Here is a 23941-nt window from a genome sequence, read left to right on the forward strand (position 1 = left end):
AAAATGTTTTTCCTCCAGTTTTGCTTTTACTCAGAGACGTTATCACCACGTTAAAACTAAGAAGTTTTGAATATGTGTCTTTAGATATGATCCCTTATTTTCATTTTTGAGCCTTCAACAAAATTACATCATCCAATTAGTCCAACGATGAAAAGCATCTTGTGCACAGCAGATAACGAGTTGTGCTCAAATTATCTTGAAAAATGTAAATTCTATGTTTTCTAAAGAGTAAGATGCTCAGTACAGTGTTTGTTTGTGTTGCTGTGATACTGCAGCACCCCCCCCCCCCCCCCAACCATGGTGGCCTCCATCTGCATCACATCAAATCAGCTCATTGTGGAGAAAAAAAAACAAAGGTTAAAAACAACCACAGAGATTTATTTGCAGCTCAGACATCAGAAACACTAAACACATCACAGGTCATTCCTTTCTCATGGTGTCGAACATGCTGACGGTGCAACAAACCCAACAAACACACACAGGCATCAATACGCACGGCGACAACGGAACACACGTGTACAAACCGCAGGCATCAGAGAGAATTCACACACAAAGAATTTTCAAAAATAAAAGCTCTTAGAAGTACTTGGATTAATTAGTTGTTTTGATAAATCGGGCACAAAAACAACATCCGGACTTCTGCTCTCCTCTGGTTTGTAATCTATAATCAATAATGCGTTAAAATATTCAGTAGCTCACAGACGTAACAGAGGATCAGTTACTAACAGGCACGACATGACTCTTCAAACTGTGTAAACTCTCCAAGTGAATTCCAGAATGAGGTTGATGAACGAGACGCTTCGAGGGAAACGTGGACGCTCGATGCTACAGAAGAAACAAAGTGATTTAAATAAAGAAGAAGAGCATCAGGTTAAAATCTGAAGACTTGGTTCAGACGATTGTCACCATCGAAAGGCATCGGTTTGGAAAAGCTTTTTTCATTTGGAGAATTTGAACTGTGACGTTTTTAAAAAGGTGAAAATCAAAACCGATCATTTCCATAAATTCAAAGATTCTGTCGATGTTCGAGTTGTTTGTGCCGAGTTGCTTTATTCGATCTGATCATTTTAAATGTTTCTTACGGACGCTTGTTTTATTTACTTTAATGTAATATGAATTCATTGAAATTACTGAATTCCTCCGAAGTAATTGTCACGTTTGGCTACATGACATTCAAAGGCAAATGATTCATTAAAATTAAACTTATTAAAGTTTCATTTTACAAAGAAAAGATGATTTTTCAACAATTTCCGAAACTGACACTTAATTATAATGAAATTGATCAGTATGTTTCTATGAATGACGGATGGAGTTTGTATTCTTAAAGGTTAAACTCAGAATGAACTCGCAGCTTGACCCTCCTGCAGCTCATCGTCTTGGTTCTAATCTTTTTTTTTAAACTGTCTGGTTCTGTCTCATCACACCAGCAGGGGGCAGATGTTTTCTGAATGTAGATACTGGCTGTACTCTACCTGCCTGGCATCGAACCACCGACAGTTATCAACCGGTGAGGAAAGTGGAACTTTTAGAACAATTGTTTTGTAGCTTTCACAATGTTCCAGGTCTTAAATAAACTCAATTTACTTAGTGAATGAAAACTGAGACAAAACAAAACGTGCTCTGTTAAATGTTTAGAAATGCATAGACTATAGAAAAAAAACATAACCTGTACATCATGATAACATAAATTATGAAACTGTACAACAAACCTACAGAGACACGATCGTTTCTGAGAACATTATTGTAATAATGCTGCTAAATAACTGGTGGAGACTGAGACACTGTCTGAACACGTAGACACGCATTAGTGTCGTTATGGCACCGAGATCAGCTGTTGGCAAATGACTCTGTTTGGCTTTAAAATAAAAAATAACAACACACGGAAAAACACGTTTAACCGAAAGGCAGATTTTTACTCGGAGTGAAAAGCAGAACGAAGCCCGTTTTCGTTTGGCACAGATTAAACATACGTAACGATGAGGTGATGACCGTGCCGTTAATTAACCAAACATTGTAAACGTTAGCATTCAGCCGTTTGGCAAATTCTGGTTAAAGTTAAAGAGCGAAAAGGTGGAAAAGCAACAATGAGAACAGAAGATCTCGGTTGTTTCCGGTGCGACTCAACTTGGCTCAAGATTGTTCATGAAGTAAGGCAGATCAAGGTTTCACTTGACATGAGGGAAAGCGTCTAGTCGCACTTGAATCAAAAGAAATCCTCTCGGAACCAAATTAAATTCGGTAAATTTTCATCTCTTTAGCGACTAAAAGACGAACGATTTCCACTGAGCTCAGGCATCGTGAAGTTTCTACACACCAACTGTTAAATTGTTCGTTATACAACAAAACAAATACAAGACGGAGCCGCACAACGAAATACGACTTCAACTGTTGAGTCCGAAAAAAGTCTTAACAAATTTTATATTTCTGGGCTAACGTGACGGATTCAGTTGAGATAATTTGCTCTCGATGGACGTGAGTAAGAAAACAAAAAACAACTAAATGTGAAATATGACAACTTGTGAAGCTTTAATTAACTCAAATGTTTTCCTGTCTGTGAAATAAGGTGAAATCGTTCAGACTGTGCTGCAGGTTTGTTTTCAGTTAAATGTTCGTAAGTCATAGTGACGATGGAGCCACAGAGAAAACAAGATGGCTGAATTCTGTGGCTCCTAAGAGGAATAACGCTTTAAGAGCCGAGGCAGTAGATCTGTTTGGAACAATACGTGAATCCTGGCCGGTGAAGTTCTGTCGATAACTTACGACGCAGGATTTTTCCCAGAACTCCACATGCACCATGCTGCACCCACAACACATGATGGACGTCTGATGGAGAATTAGCTGCGTCAACATGTATAAACGTGAATAAATACTATTTCTAAAGAATCATCCGTCAGTTCTTTACGAACAAAACAAAAACAGCAAAGATGTGTGCGTCGTGTTTACTCAAGTTTTGTTAGGTTAACTTCTAAAACTAAACTTTTGTATCTTTAACGTAGTTAGCTATACCTTTTATAATTTAACTTTTAGTTAAACTTCTTAAAAGAGAATCTTCTGTTAGCTATATGTTGAAATTTTGTTAGCTAAACTTTTATAATGAAAGTTTAGTTACATAAGTTTCACTAAGAAAGGTTTAGCTTCTCCAAACACCTTCTCAACTGCCTTTGTTAATATTAGCACGCAGCTCGTAGCCAGTGCTAACGAAGGTGAGAACTTTAGCTGGTTCGTGGCTAATTACGTTAGCTGCTTAATACCTTGCTAATAAGACGCAGATGAAAACTCTACGGGGGCTTTAAACGTGACTCTGCTTTGTCTCTGTGTCACGTGAATATCAGCTGAATATAATCTGGACAGTTTGTTGTGGATTAGCTATTTTTTGTCTAAACATAGCTACAGAAGCTAAGAGACACACTTGGGCTTATTTCTGGGAACTACGGGTACAGCATCGAACACAGTGCAAAAGGGGAAAAACTAAGAATCAGTCGGACCAGAGGAAACTCTCTCTGAACCAGATTCAAGCTGAAAAACTAAAGTTAGGACCGTTTGAACTCATTTGAATCGTTCAAACCTGTGAACCGTGAAGCTGCTTGTTTCAAACGAGGCACATTCTGTGTGTGACAGTGATTAAACTGCTTTGTGGTCAGAGAGGCGACAGTTCACCGGGGAACAGAAGAAGAAGAAGAAGAAGAAGGTTAGTTTTAGAGAGACGACAAAGAAACATGCAATCAACCATGACGGAGGAACGTAAACGATGGAGGGAACGTGACGAGGACGATGGGCGAGCGCCGACAGGTCGATTCCTCGAACGCCTCTTGACCTAACACGCACACTTCTTCTCGTTGGGCGGTGCTTCGCTGAGCTTTGTGGCCCCGTTGCCGTTGGCGGGCTCGACCGGCGGCTTGTCCACGCACTGCTCCATCCTCTTCATGACCAGGTCCAGCAGCGTGATCACCGCCTTGTCCACCTCCGCCCCCGTGGCTGCGCTCGTCTCAAAGTACGGGATCCTGGGAGGGTCAAGAACACAAGATGCTTTATTCAAAGGGATCACAGCCGTGTGTCACAAGGATTAATAACCAAGGTTCACGGGTTGAGGAGAAAGTTTGAAGCAACTTTGCAGGAACTTGCAGAATGTTCCTCTGGGTTTCAGAGTAAAAACTCAAGTATTAATAGTCAAAATAATAATGTATAAGTATTAATAATGATTTTAATTCAATGTATTACATTCAAGGTCTCAATCTTTCTATGTAAAGTGCCTGGAGAGAATTTTTCAAATTTTTCTCCATTTCATGTTATATAAATGGCAAAGTCTGAAAATACTTAAGTTACTTATTGTTAATAAGTTTCTAATATTTCTTATATACATCCCTGAAGTGAGTTCTTTTGCGAGTCAACATGAGACTGAGGAACCAGGAAACTGTTTGACCTTGAACCGGGAAGTAATTTGTTTAAAAATTGCCCAGAGCAGTCATGCGCTGTGTCTGTAATGTTGTGTTATAACTCAGTGTTTGTTCAGTTGTGAAAAATAATGTGCATGAGAAGTAACCGTACCCGTATTTGTCGGCCAGCTCTTTGGCCTGTTTCTCCTGAACCTCCCGCTGGTCGGCCAGGTCGGCCTTGTTCCCCACCAGCACGATATCTGGGTTCTCACAGTAGGCGTTGGCCTGTAACTGACCTGGAGGTGAACACACACAGACGACAACGGCAAACAAATGAGATAAATAAATATCCAACTGCAGGTGTGACAAGGGAACTCTTTAGAAAACAAACGTACTCATCCAGTTTCGGACGTTGAGGAAACTCTGCTGGCTGGTGAGATCGAACATCAGCAGGAAGCCCATGGCGTCTCTGAAGAACGCCGTCGTCAGGCTGCGGAACCTGGAACCGCCACAAACCGGGTTCAGAACAGACAGGAAACACACAAAGCTCATCAGGCAGCTTCTATACATCATGGGAGAGGGTAGGACAAGGTGTAGTTCCTCTAATGACCTATGGGAGGCGCTGTGTAGATGTTTCAATGTTTAAGTGATTTACATGAAAGAGGAAGACGTCGCTCTTAATGACAAACCCACAAATTATTATAAATCTCTACATCTCCTCTAATATCTGAGCATCTGTAAACGTTTCTGATTCCTCTGGGTCTCGTCTGACTCGACTCCAGCAGCGAGATTCAAACACAGCGAGAAGAAATGAAATTAGAATTATTCAACTAATGCCGCATCATCCTGTGGTGAGTCATCAGGCCTTTAGAAACAGATTCAACAGATAAAGGTCGATTCCAGTTTAAGAACACACACACACACAGACACACACACCGACACACTCACACAGACTGACACACACAATCGGGCTGATCTGTCATTTCTAACTGAAACTTTCAGTCTAAGATATCATGGATGACAGAAGATATCTATCTGATAACTCCCGGTCCCACCTCTCCTGTCCGGCCGTGTCCCATAGCTGGAGGTGAACCTTGAAGGTCTTCCCTGTGGTCGTCCCATTGGGGTTGGACGCCGTGTACACCTGAGGACACAGACACACAACCACTTTAGGTTTTTATTCAACAGATACAACAACATGATAATCTGTGATGATGACGCAACGTCCAGAATTAAGTCAAAGCAAAAACTCTATAAATCAGTTTTCTGGAATCTCCTCGTCGTTCCAAGTTGACGTCTTCGTCTTCCACGTGTTCGGCTCCTCTTCTTCATCCTGAGAGGTTTGTGTTCTTCCAGTTTCACTTCTGTCACGTGTTAGAAACCTCATCAACACGTCCACTCGCTCTCTGGGAAGCGTCCACACATTGTCCTGCTTCATTCTCACATCTGACACTTTATTAGGAGGCTGCAGGAAATGATCAGGAAAATGTCCAGAGACACTGACTCAGACATTAATGTCCTGATTTCAGTGCAGCTCTGAGAGCAGCTCTGATTTACTCCTTCTCACTGCAGAGAAACAAAGGAGTACTTGTCTTTGACAACCTGTCTTGAGGGGATTTTATCCTCAGGACGGATTCTGTCACTGAAACCTGGAGGAAACACTTAAGTTTATATTTGGAATCTTATTAAGAAAGAATATATGCAGGTCTTCATGTGTGAGATGTGAGAATCTGAGCCAGAGAGTGAGGCGGGCTGGGTTTAGTCACGTTGGTGCCGCACTGCTTCAAACATCTGAGAAAACACATCTTTAACAGCCCTGGATGACTCATAGGATCGATCACTACACCTCACAGCCCCTTTGTGTGCGTGTTAAGGTCACAGCTCGTTTTCAAGGTATTTCATCCAGAACCAGGCAGCAGGTGAGAGTCTGTCGCTGCCTTTCAGGGTCTTTAATCCAACCTGGTTTTTCATTTATTTAGTGTTGATGGACACTGAGTCCGAGTTCTATCTCTTTCTATCCTTTGTATTTCTTTGACCTATTTAAACTTCTCAGCTATTTAATTCTACTCTTTTTTAAGTGGCTTGAAATATGTTTTAAATAAACCTGCCTCACCTGGTCTTACTGCAGCAGATCTCACCTGACTCACTGCTTCTGTTCTACACAGAGGACAACTCACCACTCTCTTTTCCCTGAAGTCGATGCCGACTGTGGTGATGAACTTGGGGTTGAACTTGTTGTCTGTGTATCGGTACAGGAAGGTGGTCTTCCCCACGCCGGAGTCCCCCAGGGCAAGGAGTTTTATCAGGTAGTCATAATCCCCATCAGTCATAGTGATGACCACGATATCAACCTGTGAAAAACACACAAAGATGAAGGTTAACACAAAGAGATACACACAGAAACTCAAAGTGACAGCCTCCAAGAGCCACGAGTAGGAATTATGAAGAAGAAGAAACTGTCTGAAGTTTAAAAGGCTGATGTAGAGACACAAGTTGTCTGTGTATGTTTGTGTGTGTGTGTGTGTGTGTCTGAGAATCCATGTGAGTTTTTACCCACCGGTGAATTAGTGAATTATTGGCTGGGGGATCACACATCAGAAAACTAATTTGCCAGTGTTCGAAAAATACACAAACACATTATTCTTTAAGTTCTTCATTACAATTTACATTAAATGTTACTTTGCCTGACAACATTTTACATGTTTTACTCCACAACTTCTACTGAAAAGTTCGAAATGCAGTAATTTCGCAATAATTATTTGCAAAAAAAACATGGGTATTTAAATTCAAAATAAAGAGTCTTTGTCCCCACATGACTCTTAAGGTGGTGAACAGTTTAGTGACAGTTGCAGCTGCACTGGTGGATTCCTTGTGAACTTTCTGTGAACTCAGTTTCACACTCACACACCTAAACACACTCCTCATGACTCGATTGAATGACAGCTCGTCTCCTCCACATGAAAACAAGACAACAGGGTCAGTCACACTCGTAGCTGATTCTCCACGTCGTGTTCTTCACCGGCAGCTGAGGCTCATTGTTTCCTTCATGATGAGGGTCATGTGACAGGAGCATGACGAATCAGTGAAGGCTACGTCATGACCGAAAAGACCCAATCAGCAAGAGGTAGTGTCTGTCATAATTAAAACAATCTTGATTTCTGCCCATCCAGACTAAAACGCAGCCGGAGTTTTGAAACTAAACAGTGAACGGCAGCGTTTACAAACAAGTTGATACGAAGCAGTATGGACGTCACCTTAGAAAACGCCACAGGAGGAACACAGGGGTTTGATTCCCAGTTTTTGCTTGTTTCGAACACAGAGGATCGTACGTTATATGTTCACACTCGATTATGAAGCACAAGATGTCGCAACAATTACAAATATTAAAACTGCTTCTAAGTAAACATGGATGTAGATGACTCGTCTTCTTCAGCTGTTTAGGTGAAGAGCACCAGTCCACGGCCACACCAGCAGCTCTGTGAGGCCGTCAGCCTCAGAACCAAATGGTGTTGATGGCTTCTATAAATAAGAGGAATGCTGTTTCCATGTGAAATTCTCAAATTATCCAGCGAGATGCTGTCGTCTGTTTGCCTCATGGGTGAACGTGGTATATTTAGAGCCGGGATCATAAGACTCTAATTCACTCAGCTGAGAGGAGGCACATAGAACACTGGGCTTTCTGGACAGTGATTAAGCAGCAGCTCTGATCTCCTCACAATGACCTCAGTGTATCTGAGGAGGAACAGTGAGAACCGGAGGAACACTGACCTCTGAGCTACAGAACATAGATTGTGTATATATACATTCAATCAGCAGCTACATCTCAGCTATTTGCAGTAGTAGAGACTTGAAAGAGCAGCTGAAGACGCTGCAGCACATAAAAGTTAAATCACATTAAAGTTAATTTTTGCCGTTGTTCATAACTTGGACTTGGATCCATCGACAGTGAAATCCATTCACTAGAATCACAGCCAGGGAATCATACTGCGGCTTTACTCTAAGGTATCATATGGACAATACAAAAGATAAATATCATTATTTGTTTAAAATCACTAATCTCATAAGTCTCATACCTCTCTAAGCGTTACATCACCGGCTATAGAATGAGGCCAAGTGCGAGTTAAGTGGCCATAGATCTTAAGATTATAGATTTTCTACCATATCATTTGCTGTATTTGATTTTAAATGAAATTGTGTTATTTTGGGTGTGGCCTGTTTTATTCGTCCTCTTGGTAAAACGCTTTTTAATGTTATTATTATTATTACTCAAACGAAACATGACAGAATGTGAAGGATTGTTATCAGACAGCTACAGATTGTGGAGCACATGCTGGAGAGACAACACATGAAGAAACAACTGGACATAATGAGCCCAAGTTTAAAAATAAATAAATCATCGTTTAATTTTGTCTTCAGCGTCTCACGGCGAGCGCCACCACGGATCTTCATTTGTCCTGGAACATGGAGGGTTGTAAACCCCCGGAGCACAATGAAGCAATGAAATGTTTGGTGAGAGTTTACATAGATTTTCTGAGGACTTTGAATCAAACACAAACCCTGAGGTGATGTCAGGGCTTCACGGGAGCTTAACTTATTTATTAGCGCTTCACACTAGATCTATGCTAATTTAAATTTAATTTCCTTGATTTTCCTTTTGCACATGCTAATATACTAGATATTAAGAGCCAACCGGTAGAGGGAGGTTGATGATGCTGAAGTACACCACAAGTAAACCCACCCTGACGTCACCCATTGGTTTGTGGGCTGTCGTTCTGAAGCCACAATTTGTTCAGCGCCATCTTGGAGGCCCCGGGGGTGGAGCCTGACTGAGAGCTCGAGGACACGGCACATCCACCTACACCCATTGGTCCGTACTACCTGTCAATCACACAGTATCCACGCCCCAATACAGAGCATTATGTTCTAAATGGATCATAATTTACTAAATGAACATCTGCTCTATTGAAGAAGACATGAAACTAGAGATTGAGACATAAACTCCTGGGGAAAGTGTTTACTGACGTTATAAAGTGAGAGGTAGAGTCACTCTCTTAAAGCTTTGTGTAGAAACTGACTTCAACAAACAAACTAAATTTAAGACATCCTAAAAGTGGTCTTAGAGATAAACCCTTTTTATTTAGGTAAAACCGTGTCGTCTCCTCTAAAGCTGCCAGGAGATAAACGGCTCTGTGGTTTAGAAAGTGCAATAAAGCAGCTAAAGTCATTTTTGTCCTTTAAGTAGCAGCTGTTAAAACATTCACTTCCCCATTATACATAAATCACAGTTTGCAAATGGCTGCTAATGCTGCTCCACGCTGGTGTGTGGGAAACCACCACCATGCATCGTGGTAAACAACATGTCACAGTGCATTTATGGTCATTTTCTAACTGAACGTTAAAACAAACCAGACTTTTCAGATGTAGTTCATTACATAAATACTTTCTCACTGGGAGGGATTAATAATTTAAAACCAAAAAGGGAAAAGGCAAATTCAAAACAGCTTAAAAAAGGTCTGGAACTGATCACATACTGTTATTTGTCACTTCATCGCAGGTTTCTTATTTCCTCTCACATTTAGCATCGAACTGTGGTGGCTTTAATGAAGCCCTTCGGGGGTGTGAGGGTCGGGGGTGAGACGAGGGGGAGGACTGGAGCTTATTGATCTGTCGTCAGCAATGTCTGTAGTGTGATCAGTGTCAGTCATGATCCCCTGAGGGTGAACCAGCAACCCGTCAGCTGATGCAACACGACTCACACTCGTCCTTACAATGAACAAAAGCACGGGACCAAACTGTAGAGAATATTACTATTTCAAAATGTCTGCTCATATCTAAGTGGTGAAATCTAAGAGGAGAAATGGATTTATATTTCTTAATATATGTTCATTTGAACTAATATTTATTCTACCAGTAGGTTTATAGTTTGGGATTAATCGTAAAAATCAATGCTTTATAACACCAATCACATAAAAATGTGAAAACAATACATTACCAGGGCTAAATGGTCTTAATGGAACTTTTTGGTGATTCTCAGCTTATTTCTTTCTCTGTTCAGCCAACAACATCTTCACTAATTGATTCTAACTGCTGTCTTTATGGCTCCAGCTGCTGTTTTCCAGCCAGAAAAACCCTCTAAAAACCCACATTGGAATAATAGATAGAGGACTTTAATGCTGAAGAGGCAGATATTACCCTGAAGAACAAAGACAGAGCTGAAAGAGAGCGCGTGGTGGAGTTTCATTCATTAAGTGGCCGGATGTGCTAATGTCGCTTCATCCAAGATGGAAGTGCAAGTATGCTAACAACTTAGATTTTTCAAATTAATAAGGTGTATTGTCTGAATGTTATTCAAATACTACAGCAGAATATTGACTAGAAACAAACTGTATAATGATATAACATGTTTGTTTATTAGGTAAACTTATCAAAATCTAATGCTGAAAACAAATAAATCCTACATTCATAAAGGTTTGGTAACGTTAAAGGTTTTATTGCACTTAATAGAGCAAGTATATATATCCACTATGATGTGTGGGTGAATTCTACTCATACTCAGTCACAGCACTGTTCAATGTCACAGAGTTTATCTGTTACTCAGCGACCGGGTGAGTTCCTGACAGACGCGTCAGCACCGTACAGTAGAAGAAGAGGCTTCCTCATGTACAGGTTGTGGAGGACAGCTTCTCCCCCGGGCCTGAAGCTCAACACACCGAGCAAGAACAAAACCATAAAGCACAAAGAGGCATTAAAAATGTATGAACAATCACGCACACACACACACACACACACTGGAGAGAGAGAGAGAGGAAATAAACAGGAGACGAGACAATCGGAGGATTGGACAACAATCTAGTCCCGCAGCACAGAGAAGAAATGACTGGTGTGTGTGTGTGTGTGTGTGTGTGTGTGTGTGTGTGTGTGTGTGTGTGTGTGTGTGTGTGTGTGTGTGTGTGTGTATCTGATCATCTCTCCGGAAGCTGCAGTGTTTCACTCTTCCTCCTCTCTTATCCTTCACATGAGAGATAACAACATGCATTGCGACTCTCAGACTCATTCTTATGTGATCCACTTATTAAATATTAATATGAATACTGCTCGTTTTAATTAATACTACAAGCTCATACAACATGTCCCTGCTGTATAAATCATCTTGAGCGAAAACATGAATATTTAAACTGGTGTAACTGCAATTTTAGGCGGGAGATGAAAGTTGCATGTTGGCGTGAATGCGGGAGATTATTCTGAAGCATCAGATATGAAATATATCTCCATATCTGCCTAAAACAAGACTTCCTGTTCTGGAGAAACTGGCTCCTCATGTTGGTTTAGCAGCCTGATAAACACAGGTCGAAACATAAACAGTCTTTTACTGAGGGTTCAAGCAAACAAGACGAACCAGAGCTCAGACCCAACAGCTCCTTTAAATAACCTGCTGCACATCCATCATCTTCATCCAGATACACATTGATTCTCTTCTAATCCACATGATCTCATCTCCACATCGGAGTTGTAGTTACAGGTTTGTATCTCAAGTTGTTACCAAACAGCGGCTGAAAAATACAGACCCCACCTTAAAGAGAAAGACTCCTTAAATAAAGTAAAGAAAACTAGAAGCTGCACCAACACACTCATAAATATCAGTCCCCTAAATTCTTTTCAACAAGGTTGATTATAATTATTCTGGGAAATAGGTGGAAATGTTTAAACACCTCCTGTCCCACAGGGCGTTCAGTGGTTTTTGTGTAATCCTGAGGAAAAACAAACAACCAGGTGGAGGAAACAACTTTACTCTCTCCATCGCAGTATTTTATTGTATATAAAACACATGTTGCCTATAGTGCAACACAACCATCTTGTGTTGTTACGTTCACAAACATCAGATTAAATCCCAAACTGAACGACAGTATAAGGAAACACTAAAGATTTACTCTGCCTGTGGAGAAACATAAATCCACCCGACAGACCCGGAGTGTAACTCCCACCAACACACACATCTATCACATTCAGAAGTCTGTATCCAGCGATCAAGTGCAAATACGATTCTATTACGAGCAGAGAATCCAAACGTTGTGACCCTGGAACGCTGAGTTTTACTGGACGTCCTCAAACTCAGAGACAGACACGGGTCGTGAACAGCTCTGGAAACAAACCTAACAGCCGAACCGAGGTATTGAACTCCTGAGGCGTCATTATTAAGGTTGTTGATGTGTGGTTTGTTAGCGCTTCAGGCTGTTGGAGTTGCCGGAGTCACCTGAGGCCCGAGAGTCAACATCTGTCTTCTTGAGTGTTAGGAGGCCAAAGTGTGAATGGTTCTTAAATGTGCTGGGGAACGATTGGATCCCGAGGCTACAACGTTTTCCACAGACTGAGTAAAGACTAAAGATCCGATCCAACACTTGTTCCCAGGTGTCAGAACTTTACAGAAAGTTGTATAAAGGTTGGATGAATGATAAGTTGTGTGTGTTGGGTTACACCCCCACAAAACTGTCGCTCAAAAACTTCTGTTTTACAAATGTCTCTTAAAGGTCAGCAGACCTTTGTCAGTAACCTTTGTGTCTGACTGTTGTGGCCTCGTGCAGCGGTTTAACCAAATCAGACAACTCAGTAATTTGTTTAGCAGCCGATCTGTGGACGCTGCTGACGGCCTTTTGTTGTCGTTACCAATCTATCGTCCAGAGACAACGATCGATACCCGCTGGGACGGAGACAGAACCTTGAAGATCTAATTTGTCCAGACGTCCTCCAGGTTTAACTCTCAGACTGTTCGAGACCTTTCGCCATCTCAGACCCACTGGGCACATTTGAGACGACAGGGACACTTGGCTGCAGCTTGGTGACCCGGTGGAAAACTAAACTGTGGCTGCTACTTCTATTTATTCTCATTTCTTTTATCCAAACATAGTTGGACAAGTGTGTAGAGGTTTGTTGGGGGTAAATATCTTCTTACAAGGATTAATGTTGTGACCACAGAGTCTCACTGAGTCTGATCAGATAGAATATGAAACACCCAGCAGGAGGCGGGCTAACATCTGTACAGACAGCTGGATCTGAAAGGTCAGCGTGGAAATAAAATAATAACACTGAGAGGTGGAAGAGCAGGGACTGGGAAGTCAAAGGTGCTGCAGGTTTACAGCAAAGTGCAAACACTGGCAGGGTTGCAGGTTCAAATCTGGAGATCAGAGGGTTAATATGAAAAAGTCTGATATTACAGATCTTTGACAAGGAGGGATCATACATTATTAAAGCACAGAACAATGAGCTGTCAAGTCCAAAGGTAGTAGCTTCTGATGATCGGTCTTTTTAACAATTCAGAGTTTGATTCCAACGGAGACTGTGGTCAGATTTGATAATTAGTGATAACTGGGGCAGATGGGAATATCATTAGTTTCAAGGCCAATTAAAGCATTTCTGGTGCTGGAGGTGAAAGGGATCACCAGAGAAGGTTGAATTCATCCTGCAGGGAAACAGGAATGTCTGTAACAATAGTTATGGAGAAATTCAACCAAACACCAACGGTTCACACTTTAACCAACAATCTTTAAGTTCCGACCGGAAAGCTCTCGTCCCGACAGACGTAAACAAACCTATTTCCAAGTGGAAACCCCAAATCCTATTATCTCAGCCACATGAAACTTGATCGAATACAAATCAGAAGGAAACACTGTGGAATTCAAACTAATGCAGAGACACACAACTGTACATTGTGCCGCAACCTGCCGGTCTCATGACTCCGACAGGACCTTTAACCTGGTTACTGTTTACACACTCGTGCACAGTAAACTGCTGGGATCGCTGGGAGGAATGTGGACTTCAGCAAAGCATCCGCACAAACTGCTGTAACTGTTCACACCATGTTCATTAAGCAAGCACGAGAGAGTGAGAGGAGGAGGTAAAGCCATGGACTGAAAATAAAGATGGACGTTGCATCTTCACTTCCGTCCACTGTAAAAAAAAATGAAGCCAAAATATCCTGGACATGAGCACGGCCATCTTGAAATGCTGACGCAATCTGGAGCCAGATTCTGTAAAGTAATCAGAGCTTTTTAAATTCTAGGTATTATGCCAAAATGGATCCGTTGGCAAAAGGGAAGGGAAATTATAATAATAATATTAATAATAATAATAATAATGGCTCCCCTTCTGTTAAGCTGTTCCTTCATAATAATGAGCCAATATTAACAAATCCAGGAGCCTGGATACTGTTACAGCTAAATAAGCTCAGTCACTATTAACACTATTAGTGTAGGATTAGTTCAAATGTCTTTATTTGTTCCTGCTCTGATCTCCTTTCTGCTCATTTCTATCTATATTCTTTTCTCATAGTTCAGTCACCTCCTCTCAATCTTCCTCATCTCTTCTCCTCCTCATCATCACACTTCGAGTCGGAGGTCATGTGACCAGTCAGCTGACTTCATTTGCGGTCCCGATGTTTGCCTCAGGACACGAGAGAAACACACAACATCATTATGAGCCGGAGCCCAGCCCGCCCTACTCCCTGACGTCTGCTGGGTCCTAAAGCAGAAACAAATCCACTGGAAGAGAATTCACGGCTCACTTCAGTTTGTGCTTTTCTACTTTTTACATTTTACAAAGTAGCAGAGGAAAAGAGATTTTTATGGTATGAACACAGAAGTCCTTATACCAGATTTAACTTTCAGAGATGTGTAGAAAATCTAATTATCACCACAATTTAACTCTAATTCATCACCATCTGGTTTCCTGCCTCTTAATCCAACTAAGGGGTTTCCCTCTCTGATCCTATCTGAGGTCTAGAAGTCCAGTGATGTCCACACTGAGTTATTACCGAGTTGTTACTTGGAGACCGATTCTGAGACAGAACATTGTGACTGCAGGAGCTTTACATCCAGCATCAGGTTGCCCAGAGATCTAGGAATCCAAGGAGAAGCACGGCACCGGACCATAAAAGAAACACGACGGAACACAGAACGCTGCAGCTAATGGCTCTGGATCAGGAAGTTAGAGCCCAACTGAGCCCCTCGATCATCGGGACACACCCAGGTCTGATACAGAACTAATGATATGTCCCTAACATCCGCTGGTGGTTGGCAGCTTATCATCAAACTAGTGCAGAAGACAAGGGACAATCGGCAACTTGTAATTCTTGAGAACAGAGAGACTGGTCTTGGTGGAGGAATGTGTCTCGTCCTTTTCTGCAAATACAAGATCTAAATCCTGGAATTTATTTGGAATTTAGAAGATAAAACAAAGAACATTTTTTTTTTATCCAAACACAAACCCAGAATTGTTAAAACCAGAGAAAAATCCTTCCAAAGACGTTGAACTCCACTTTTTATCCTGCTGCTTTATTAAAAATGTGTTGATTAAATGCGTAGAGATTCCGGCTCAGTCCCACGTGGACTCTGAGCCTCCGGCAGAGGAACTGATCCAATTTCACCACATAAGAAATCAGCTTCACTGCAGCAAAGGGTTTCAATTTAAACTCCCCAAAGCCTGAAAAATAGCAATTCTACTCAATATTATGCTCCTGTCCTGATGAAATGTTTTTTAAACATTTAGTGATGTGAAAAATTCAGAATTTTTTACTTCTGGATAGTGATAGGATATATAGATATAAAAAAGTTTATGGTGGAAATCCATTGACCTTTGCAACCAATCGAATTAGACTCACAATCTGCTGCAAACCTATTATTTAGTCACGATGTTGTAGAAAATTCTTAAAACTGTTATCCTTAAAACAAAAATTGTTCCAACTGCAAATTCTAACAACACCTCGGTTCAGGTTCGACATTTCCCTTTAGAGCCGAGAGCAAGACGCCACGTTGTCATTCCCACGGGGAGATTTAAACTAAACACACACACACTTACTCATGTGATTTTATTTTCAAAATGGGGCCTGTGTTTTTAACCATTATTATAACATGCTCAACTCAAATATTTACCAATGACTCAGTTGGGTTATGACTCATGGAAGAGGAAACAACTCTGATCCGTGAGAAGTAGGACGAGATATTTATGAATTTTACATCAGCACTTTCTCTCTCATCCAGTGACTCTGCAGTTAATTTATGTTTCTTGACATCTAACAAGATTTAAATGATGTAATTTAAATCTCCCCCCACCAGCACCTCTGCAGTCAAACTAGTTTCAGGATAATGTTGTTCAAACAAAGCTCGTGTGTTTTCGGCTAAGTTCAAGAAGCTCCTCTCACGATAAAGTTCAGTTCACTAGTCAAACAAAACAAGAGTGAGATGAGAACAAGATTAATTCCACTGTAAATCTACAGTGTGTTAAGTTTAATAGACAAACTACAGTGAGTTGACGAGTCTACACTTTGAAAGTTTGACAATAAATTTACTTACGTCTTATTAGATCTTTGACAGAAAGAATAAGAAAAAACACAAGTTGTTAACCTGATCAAACAATGGGGATCAGTGATTGGTTCCACATTCACCGTTCACTACAGGGCCGTCACCAGGAGGGGGCTTTGGGGTTCAATACCCCCTCCATTATGCACTGTTCCACCTCCCTTAGTAAATCATTTTACTAAAGACAAAAGGAAAAGAAATTAACCACATAGATAAACAAGCGTGTGACCTGCTACCTCCACTGGGAGTGCAGCCAAAATCTTTTGCAAACAGCTTTTTTTACCGTCTTTAAATCTGTTTTTAAAGAAAACACACAAGTTTCAAACATTTGCCATCGGAGCAGGAACTTTACATCATCCTCCCTCTACATCTCCGAGGAAAGATCGATCACATTCACCGCCTGCTCGTCTCAGAGGGAGTTACAAAGAGTTTCTACTTCATATCTTTCACTGATCATTTTGTCTGAGCTGTTAAACACAATTAAACACAATATATTTGAGGTGTCGTCATTCCCCCCCGCCCCCCAAGGATTAAGCCACATTTATCATTTCAGAATATGAATCTATTTATTCAACTTGTTTTTCCATTGAATGCAGAAATGCCGAATGAATCCTCTTAATAATGTGAGTCTGACTCCTTCAGGAACTCTGGCAAAGCCGCTCCTTGTTGCAGATGAAGCTCAACAAAGTTTTTGAATGTTTTCTTATCAGCTCTTCATGAAACACAAAGCAGCCTCGGACTCTCGCTCAAATCATCACCACCGTCATGAGACTGAGCCTCAGAGACATGAGCAGCTTCTGTCCTCAGAGCTCGAGTCTCCTGGATGAATCTCTCTCACCAGCGGTTATCAACTTGTAGAAAAAAGGGTGTGATCTCATTCCTCAGATGTGCAGCGATACCCGACCATAAACTCCTGTCCTCTGCGGAGCCCCTGTCTCTGTCTCTGCAGCCTGTCGCACACAAACCTGAGCTGCAGCCGGACAAAAGGGACCAAACCAACATCCTGCTGATCCTCCGGAGCTGCTTACCTCTCAGTGGCTCCGCTGTTGAATCAACAGAGTGAGATCCTGAGGGAGAACGACAGCTGACCAGCAGCCCTGCATCCACACCCAGCCAGCGTCTGAATGAGTGACGGACTGAGGCTGGGCCACTGGACGGGTGGAGGACTAGTTCAGCTGGAGGCAGCGCAGCATGGAGGAAGTCCCCCCCACCCCCCCGACCAGCTGACTGGCTGCAGGGGCCGATGACTCTGACTTCATGTTTGTTGTCTCGGTGATTAACTTGTTAACCTCCCTCCAGTCTGAATGAGCAACTGACAAACAAGGATATTACTGAATAAACCTGCCTCACTGACTTACTCAAACAACAACTAACCAGATATATAACTAACTAACTAACCTCCAGCTAAAACAACTGACCAACTAACTCGCTGACAACCCACATACGCTATTCATCAGTTAACTTTAGGTCTGAATTAGAAACTGAATGATTAACTCACTAACTAACCAACCAACCGACTGACTACCAACTTTCACATCTGAATTCCTGACTTAATAATGAACTGACTAACTATCAACCCATCTGACTAACTGGCTCTATAACCAACCAACCAACTAGAGGATTGTTTAACTAACTCACTGACCACAACAATTAATTCCACAATGAATGAATAAACAAACTAAAAGGTTAAATCACAAACTTCTGCAAACTACAGACAGATTAGTTAACTCTTTGTCTTACAAACTGACGACCTGGTTACAAAGTTTAGCAGCTGGTTGTCTTTTTACCGGGTTGACTAAGCTGACTGGTTACCAGGATAACAAGTTAGTTACCTCCTGACGTTCACATGCAGCTGTGTCCTCTTCTGTTACTCTCCGCTTTAGTGTGTAATGAGAGGGTGGAGACTGACTACTCAAGACACAGACACACACACAGACACACACAGATCAGTTAATAAGTACAGAGCAGATCAGCCTCTGGTCATGCTGGTGCAGGAAACTGTTTGCGTGCTCATGTGTGTGTGCGTGTGTGTGTGTGTGTGTAGCTGGCAGCAGTAAAACAGGAGGTACTAATTAAACACTTATTCTAAAATGTAGGATATTTAAACAACATTGCAATCATTTTTGAAAATTCTCAGCTTGGATTTTAAGTTTATTATTTCCTGCTTTACTTTGAAATCACACACTGTCTGTCTTCCTCTAGTTTAGCTTCCTGTGTTTTTCTGGGTTGTGTTCAGCTCAGAGCAAACGTAGGAAGCAGTTGTGTAAATATGAAGTGTGATGAAGTGGATTCCTTCTACTGGAACGCCAAGAATAAGCTTCCATAGCGTGTGTGTGCTCAGCTCGCCGCCGGCCATCGCTGCTTCATTACAACCTTCAAATCATCCAAAGTGACGGCGACACGTGGAGACGAAGGATAAAACCATCTGCTCCCCTCTTCACACAATAACACAGTTTATTGAAACGGCAGCTTAATGTCTTCAAAGTGATGTTTCAGAAATTGCTCAGTTTCACACCTGTAGTTCAGTTCAATTGGTCTAGAACACGGAGAATAAAGTGAGACACGGAGTCGCTCTTAGTTTAAAAATATGAAATAAATGGTTTAGATTGTGTTTTCTAATGTAACTACATGAAGTCTTTAATCCCTTCTGATGAGATCCTTCTGAGAAGCCACTCGGAGCTGTGGTCTGAATCCAAAACGTATACGAGAGAGGTTAAGTGGCTGAAATAGAAAATGTCTCCTGTCCTCTCTCAGCTGGTCAGGAAGTCTCCATGTGTCCGGCCGGAGGAGCGTCACGCAGCTCATGTCGGTGACCTTTAGGCCACCGTAAAGGTCACCGAGCCTCAAAATCGACAGCTACCACGACAAAACAAGATCCATCTGCGTCTCCAGGAGGAAACACTGACAGCAGGAGACGATGTGCTGTCACATTAGAAACTGATCATCTTAAGAAATCTCTGTCTTCTATTCTTAATATACATAAAAGTCCAGATCTGAGTGTTTCTGCTAATTTACATAAACAGCATATTACTTTCCACACATATAAACACCTCAAGGCCGTAAATAAAGATGGACGACACGACGGCTCCCAAGAAGTGAAGCCAGAACGCCTGTACTGCCCCCTGGTGGCTGAGCATGTGAGAGGAGTTACGAGTGTTTTCATTGACTTCATCTATTCCAGGCTCAGGAATTTGACTCCGTCCCAGGTCACAAACCACCAGACGGCTGATGTTGTGCGTTAACCTCATTACCTTAGAGAAGGTTGTGTTTTCATCTGTGTTTGTTTGTCCTTGGCGAAGCTTCTCTGAGTGACGCAGGTGAATTAACTCGAACAAAACTTTTTATAAATGTGGCCACTCGGTTCATCTTGGGTGAAAGTTATCCACAAAACATTTAGTATGCTATTAGGTTATTATGCTCAATGTCAAATATTATTTTTGTTTTTCATTTTAATCATTCATATTAAAGCAAAAAAGAATTGAATATATTTATATTTACCATTAAAGATATTAGGTTTGTTTTCTTAATTCAAGTTGGTCTTCTTTTTGTTTTCTTTTTTATATATATATATATATAATAAAGGTATTATAATAAAGTTTGGAATTAAATATAAAGACTCAGGTAAAGTTTCTTCATCATAAGGATTTGATAATAGAAAACATAATACAAACCTAAAATATAAATATAGGAATATGCATTATGTGTAAGACAGTAAAAACAACTGTAACAAATGTCCCAAAAAATAAGTATAAAAAGAAAACAAATTAATTAATGTCTAATGTGCATTTTTCACAATGTTCTAATTTTAAAAGAAGAAAACGATTCACATTTTAATTATAAAAACATCCAAAGACTGAAGCTGGAGACTACGTCCAGTTTTCTAGATGCATCACATGGTCTCCAAGTATCTTATTCCATCATGTGGCCTCAGCACGGAGCCGCACTGGGACAATCCCAGTACGCTCGCCTGATATCATGAAATTACACCTAAAGAGCAGATGAAAAATAAAGCGACATGATGCTGTAACTGAGAGCAGAGGGTTCACAGGTCCACTCCGGGGTAATCGTATTGTTCTGGGGCGCCTTCAGCAGGACGGTGACATCACAGCATCGTGAATAGTCGTGTGTTTCATTCTGTTCCACGTGATTTGTTTAACAGGAAAATGCACTGAGGGCAGGCGGAGACGTGACAGGGAACTGGACCAAAGATTGTCTGAGATAACACAACCACTCGCATCACGCGTTTGAATACACACGTTTCTCTCTTTCCTCTTTTCCTTGTGAAACGTGATGTGTCTGGGATTCAGTGGCACAGACGCTGGGAAACGTTCAACCCCCAGTTGCTGGATGTGAAAAGGGCAACTGGGTTCAAACCAATCTACTAAGACTTTGACACGAGGCATAAACATGGTGGGAGGATGTCCAGTGAACCAGAGGGAGGCGCTCCACAATTAATCGTGTTAATATATTGGAGGGCTCTTATCGGTGCAGAGCAAAGACACACAACTGACACACGGGTGTAAATGACCTCACAACGAGGACACAATAATGACACGCACAGCTAGGATCAGTTCAAAAGGGTCCACTGATGCAACCACTGTGTGTTTGTGTGTGTGTGTGTGTGTGTGTGTGTGTGTGTGTTTGTGTGTGAGACACAGCCATATTCCATAACTGCCGACAGTAAAAACCTAACAGGGCGACACAAGTCAAACACAAATCACTGGCGGAAAACGTAAAACATTACAACCCGAAGCAGAAACATTCCCTCTGAGCCGAACCTGCCCGATCAGATTGACTTCACATGTTTCTGTGGTGGAGATGAAGCAGATCATAAATATTGAATTTGACAAGTGAGGGCCGGCATCGCTGAAGGATGAAGCGTGAACATACTCAGTGGAGGAGGTCATCGCCATGTCCATTGACTCTATATGAAGATGGAAGACACATCTCCACTTCCTCCAAGTGAAAAAATATTAAACCTAAATATCCCTGTTACAGGCACTAATGCACGTTCCCTACAAAGCCATATTTAAATTCACCATATCTGCACCAAATCAGAAATAAATTAATGTTGAAAACGTAAACCTCACAATTAACGTAAATCCATATCCACAGATGCCAATGATTCATATTTATTTCTGAGGTTAAACTGAATTTTAAAAGCTAATTTTGGGAAACTTGCTGCAGTGAAGCCTGTCGGGTCCGAGCTGAGGTGAACGTGGAAAACAATCTCTCAGTCATGCAGTTTCTATTACTGCCCTGGTAAAACTGAATTTCATTCTCCGTTGATAAATCTGTTTACCCCGAGACAGACACTCACAACAACCCAGGCAATGGTCGAGAGGTAGGAGCTTCACAGCGTGTAGGGGAAAAGTCACAAGTTCAAATCCCACAACAAGGATAAATAATTATGGATTAGTCCACTTTATTCTGCTGTATTTAAAAATGTTAACTTTACAGATAGAGTTTTTGAAGTATTGAGATTTGAAGGCTACTTAAGGACTTAACATCTTCAACCAAACTTCCACAGGGACATAAAAACATTCAGGGTTTCAAGAGATTGAGATTCTAAAAATCTGGATCCGACATCAGGATCTCCGTCATCTAGTATGAAATTGTTAGAAGAAACCTCGGCTCTGAAATGAGACATCCTGAGTCTGGGAACAACAGCCTCTCACACACGGAGTAGAAAGAGGTTTTAACTGTTGAGACACTCTGAGACTCGGGGAACGCTCACATTGTTGTTTTCCACGTCGCACAATGGAGACCAGTGTAGCTGCAGTGCTGGATCATCACGTCCTAATGTCTACGAGTCAGCAGAAATGGAAGTCGCTGATGTCATGACCACATCCACTACTTCTCTCTCTCTCAGATTAACACAGCAGCTCCCGTCAATGGCAGATCAGTTTAGTGGAGACGATTCCAAAGCAAAAAGAAATCCTGCTCGCCTGCCTAGGATGGTAAAATCTTTATGGATGGCACAGACCAACGGATAGGGCTCCTCCCGTCGGTCGATCTTCTCGATGCCATTTGAGTTTAAAGTTTTTAAAAACAACCTGTGAATCCTGCAACTTACTTTGTCTCACTGAGTATATGATGCTCACCTGCAGACACACATTCTCTCACACTGAACGCTCTTGCTCAAAGGGGAAGGCAGAACGGGCAGGTTGTTGAGGAGAATGGGTTTTCAGGTGAGTTTGTTTAATGATAATGAAGTGCATGCCCCCCCCCCCCCCCCCCCTTCCCTGTATAAATCGCCTGCTCTCTTGCCGAGATAATCACTGACACACCTCATCTTCAACTGTTCCCAGTTTATCTCTTCTTCATTGTGACTGTTAAACGATAACACACCGTACACACATACACACACACACACACACACACACTCTGCTGGAGACTCATACATTTTTTAACAGCACTGGTGTCGTTAGTCTGTTCTTCCTCTCTCCTCCCTCGTACCTTCTTTCTTTTTCCACCTGTACCTCTTTCCCCGGTAAAAGGTCACATGTTGTCTTTCGGCCTCACGAAATGTCACTAATTAATGGAGGACAGACCACTGCTCTGTGCACATTTAGCTCTTTCAGTGTCTGCGTTAGTGACTCTTGACGGTCAGGAGGAAGACAGACATTGTTACAGAGCCTCAGCGTTGGTGCAGAGAGGAGGTTGAGTTGTTTTGATTGAGTGTTGCACCTTGATTTGAGGAAATGGCGATTGTGAGTTGTCTTGAATCACGTGCTGCCGTGTGTGTGTGTATTCCCAGGTAGATTATATATTATATTATAGTCATATTTAACGAACTGCCTGCTGATTGTATTTATGTATGGGCAGGAGAAAGAGACACCTCTGTCTGACTTATAAGAAAGTCACGTCAGCTGAGTCATGAGGAAGACGAGGAGGAGGAGGAGAAAACAACACGGCCAAACAGAGGAAGAAAAGAGAAGTTGGACGAGGAGATGGGGGAGGAGAAACTTATGAAGAAGAGGAATGTAAAAGTAGTCTGCAGAAGGAGGAAGAGGAAAGAAGGGAGCAAGAGTAAGAAGAAAAAGAGAGAAAGTAAAAACGAGCAATATTCAAACCTTCACCAGTGGATTCACCAGAATTGTTCCTGCCACCCCCCCCCCCAAGTAAAATGTCAAGGGAAATAACATCTGACGGACGTGAAACTGAAAGAACACAAATATCTCAGGATGAAGAACAAGACTTGAAACAGCAAGTGACAAC

The 23941-nt window shown here is 41.6% G+C and overlaps 1 protein-coding gene across 2 annotated transcripts in view; it reads right to left on the reverse strand.

The window, feature by feature from the left end:
* Positions 1-357: 357 nt before the first annotated feature.
* The window catches only part of rab27b (RAB27B, member RAS oncogene family), a 33140-nt gene continuing 9556 nt past the window's right edge, over positions 358-23941 (reverse strand). Inside the window, exons 1-6 of one of the 2 annotated variants that reach the window (XM_062413380.1) lie at positions 17749-17843; positions 6551-6724; positions 5429-5517; positions 4769-4872; positions 4546-4669; positions 358-4001 (exon numbers count right to left, since the gene is read on the reverse strand). In XM_062413380.1, coding sequence (XP_062269364.1) covers positions 3815-4001; positions 4546-4669; positions 4769-4872; positions 5429-5517; positions 6551-6703 — 657 coding nt within the window. In that variant the 5' untranslated portion in view covers positions 6704-6724; positions 17749-17843 and the 3' untranslated portion in view covers positions 358-3814. Of the gene's footprint in view, positions 4002-4545; positions 4670-4768; positions 4873-5428; positions 5518-6550; positions 6725-17748; positions 17844-23941 lie in introns of those variants that run through there. The other variant, XM_062413379.1, reaches the window with a different exon arrangement.

This window comes from Platichthys flesus, chromosome 19 (assembly GCF_949316205.1).
Source record: "Platichthys flesus chromosome 19, fPlaFle2.1, whole genome shotgun sequence".
NCBI classification, from domain to species: Eukaryota; Metazoa; Chordata; class Actinopteri; order Pleuronectiformes; family Pleuronectidae; genus Platichthys; species Platichthys flesus.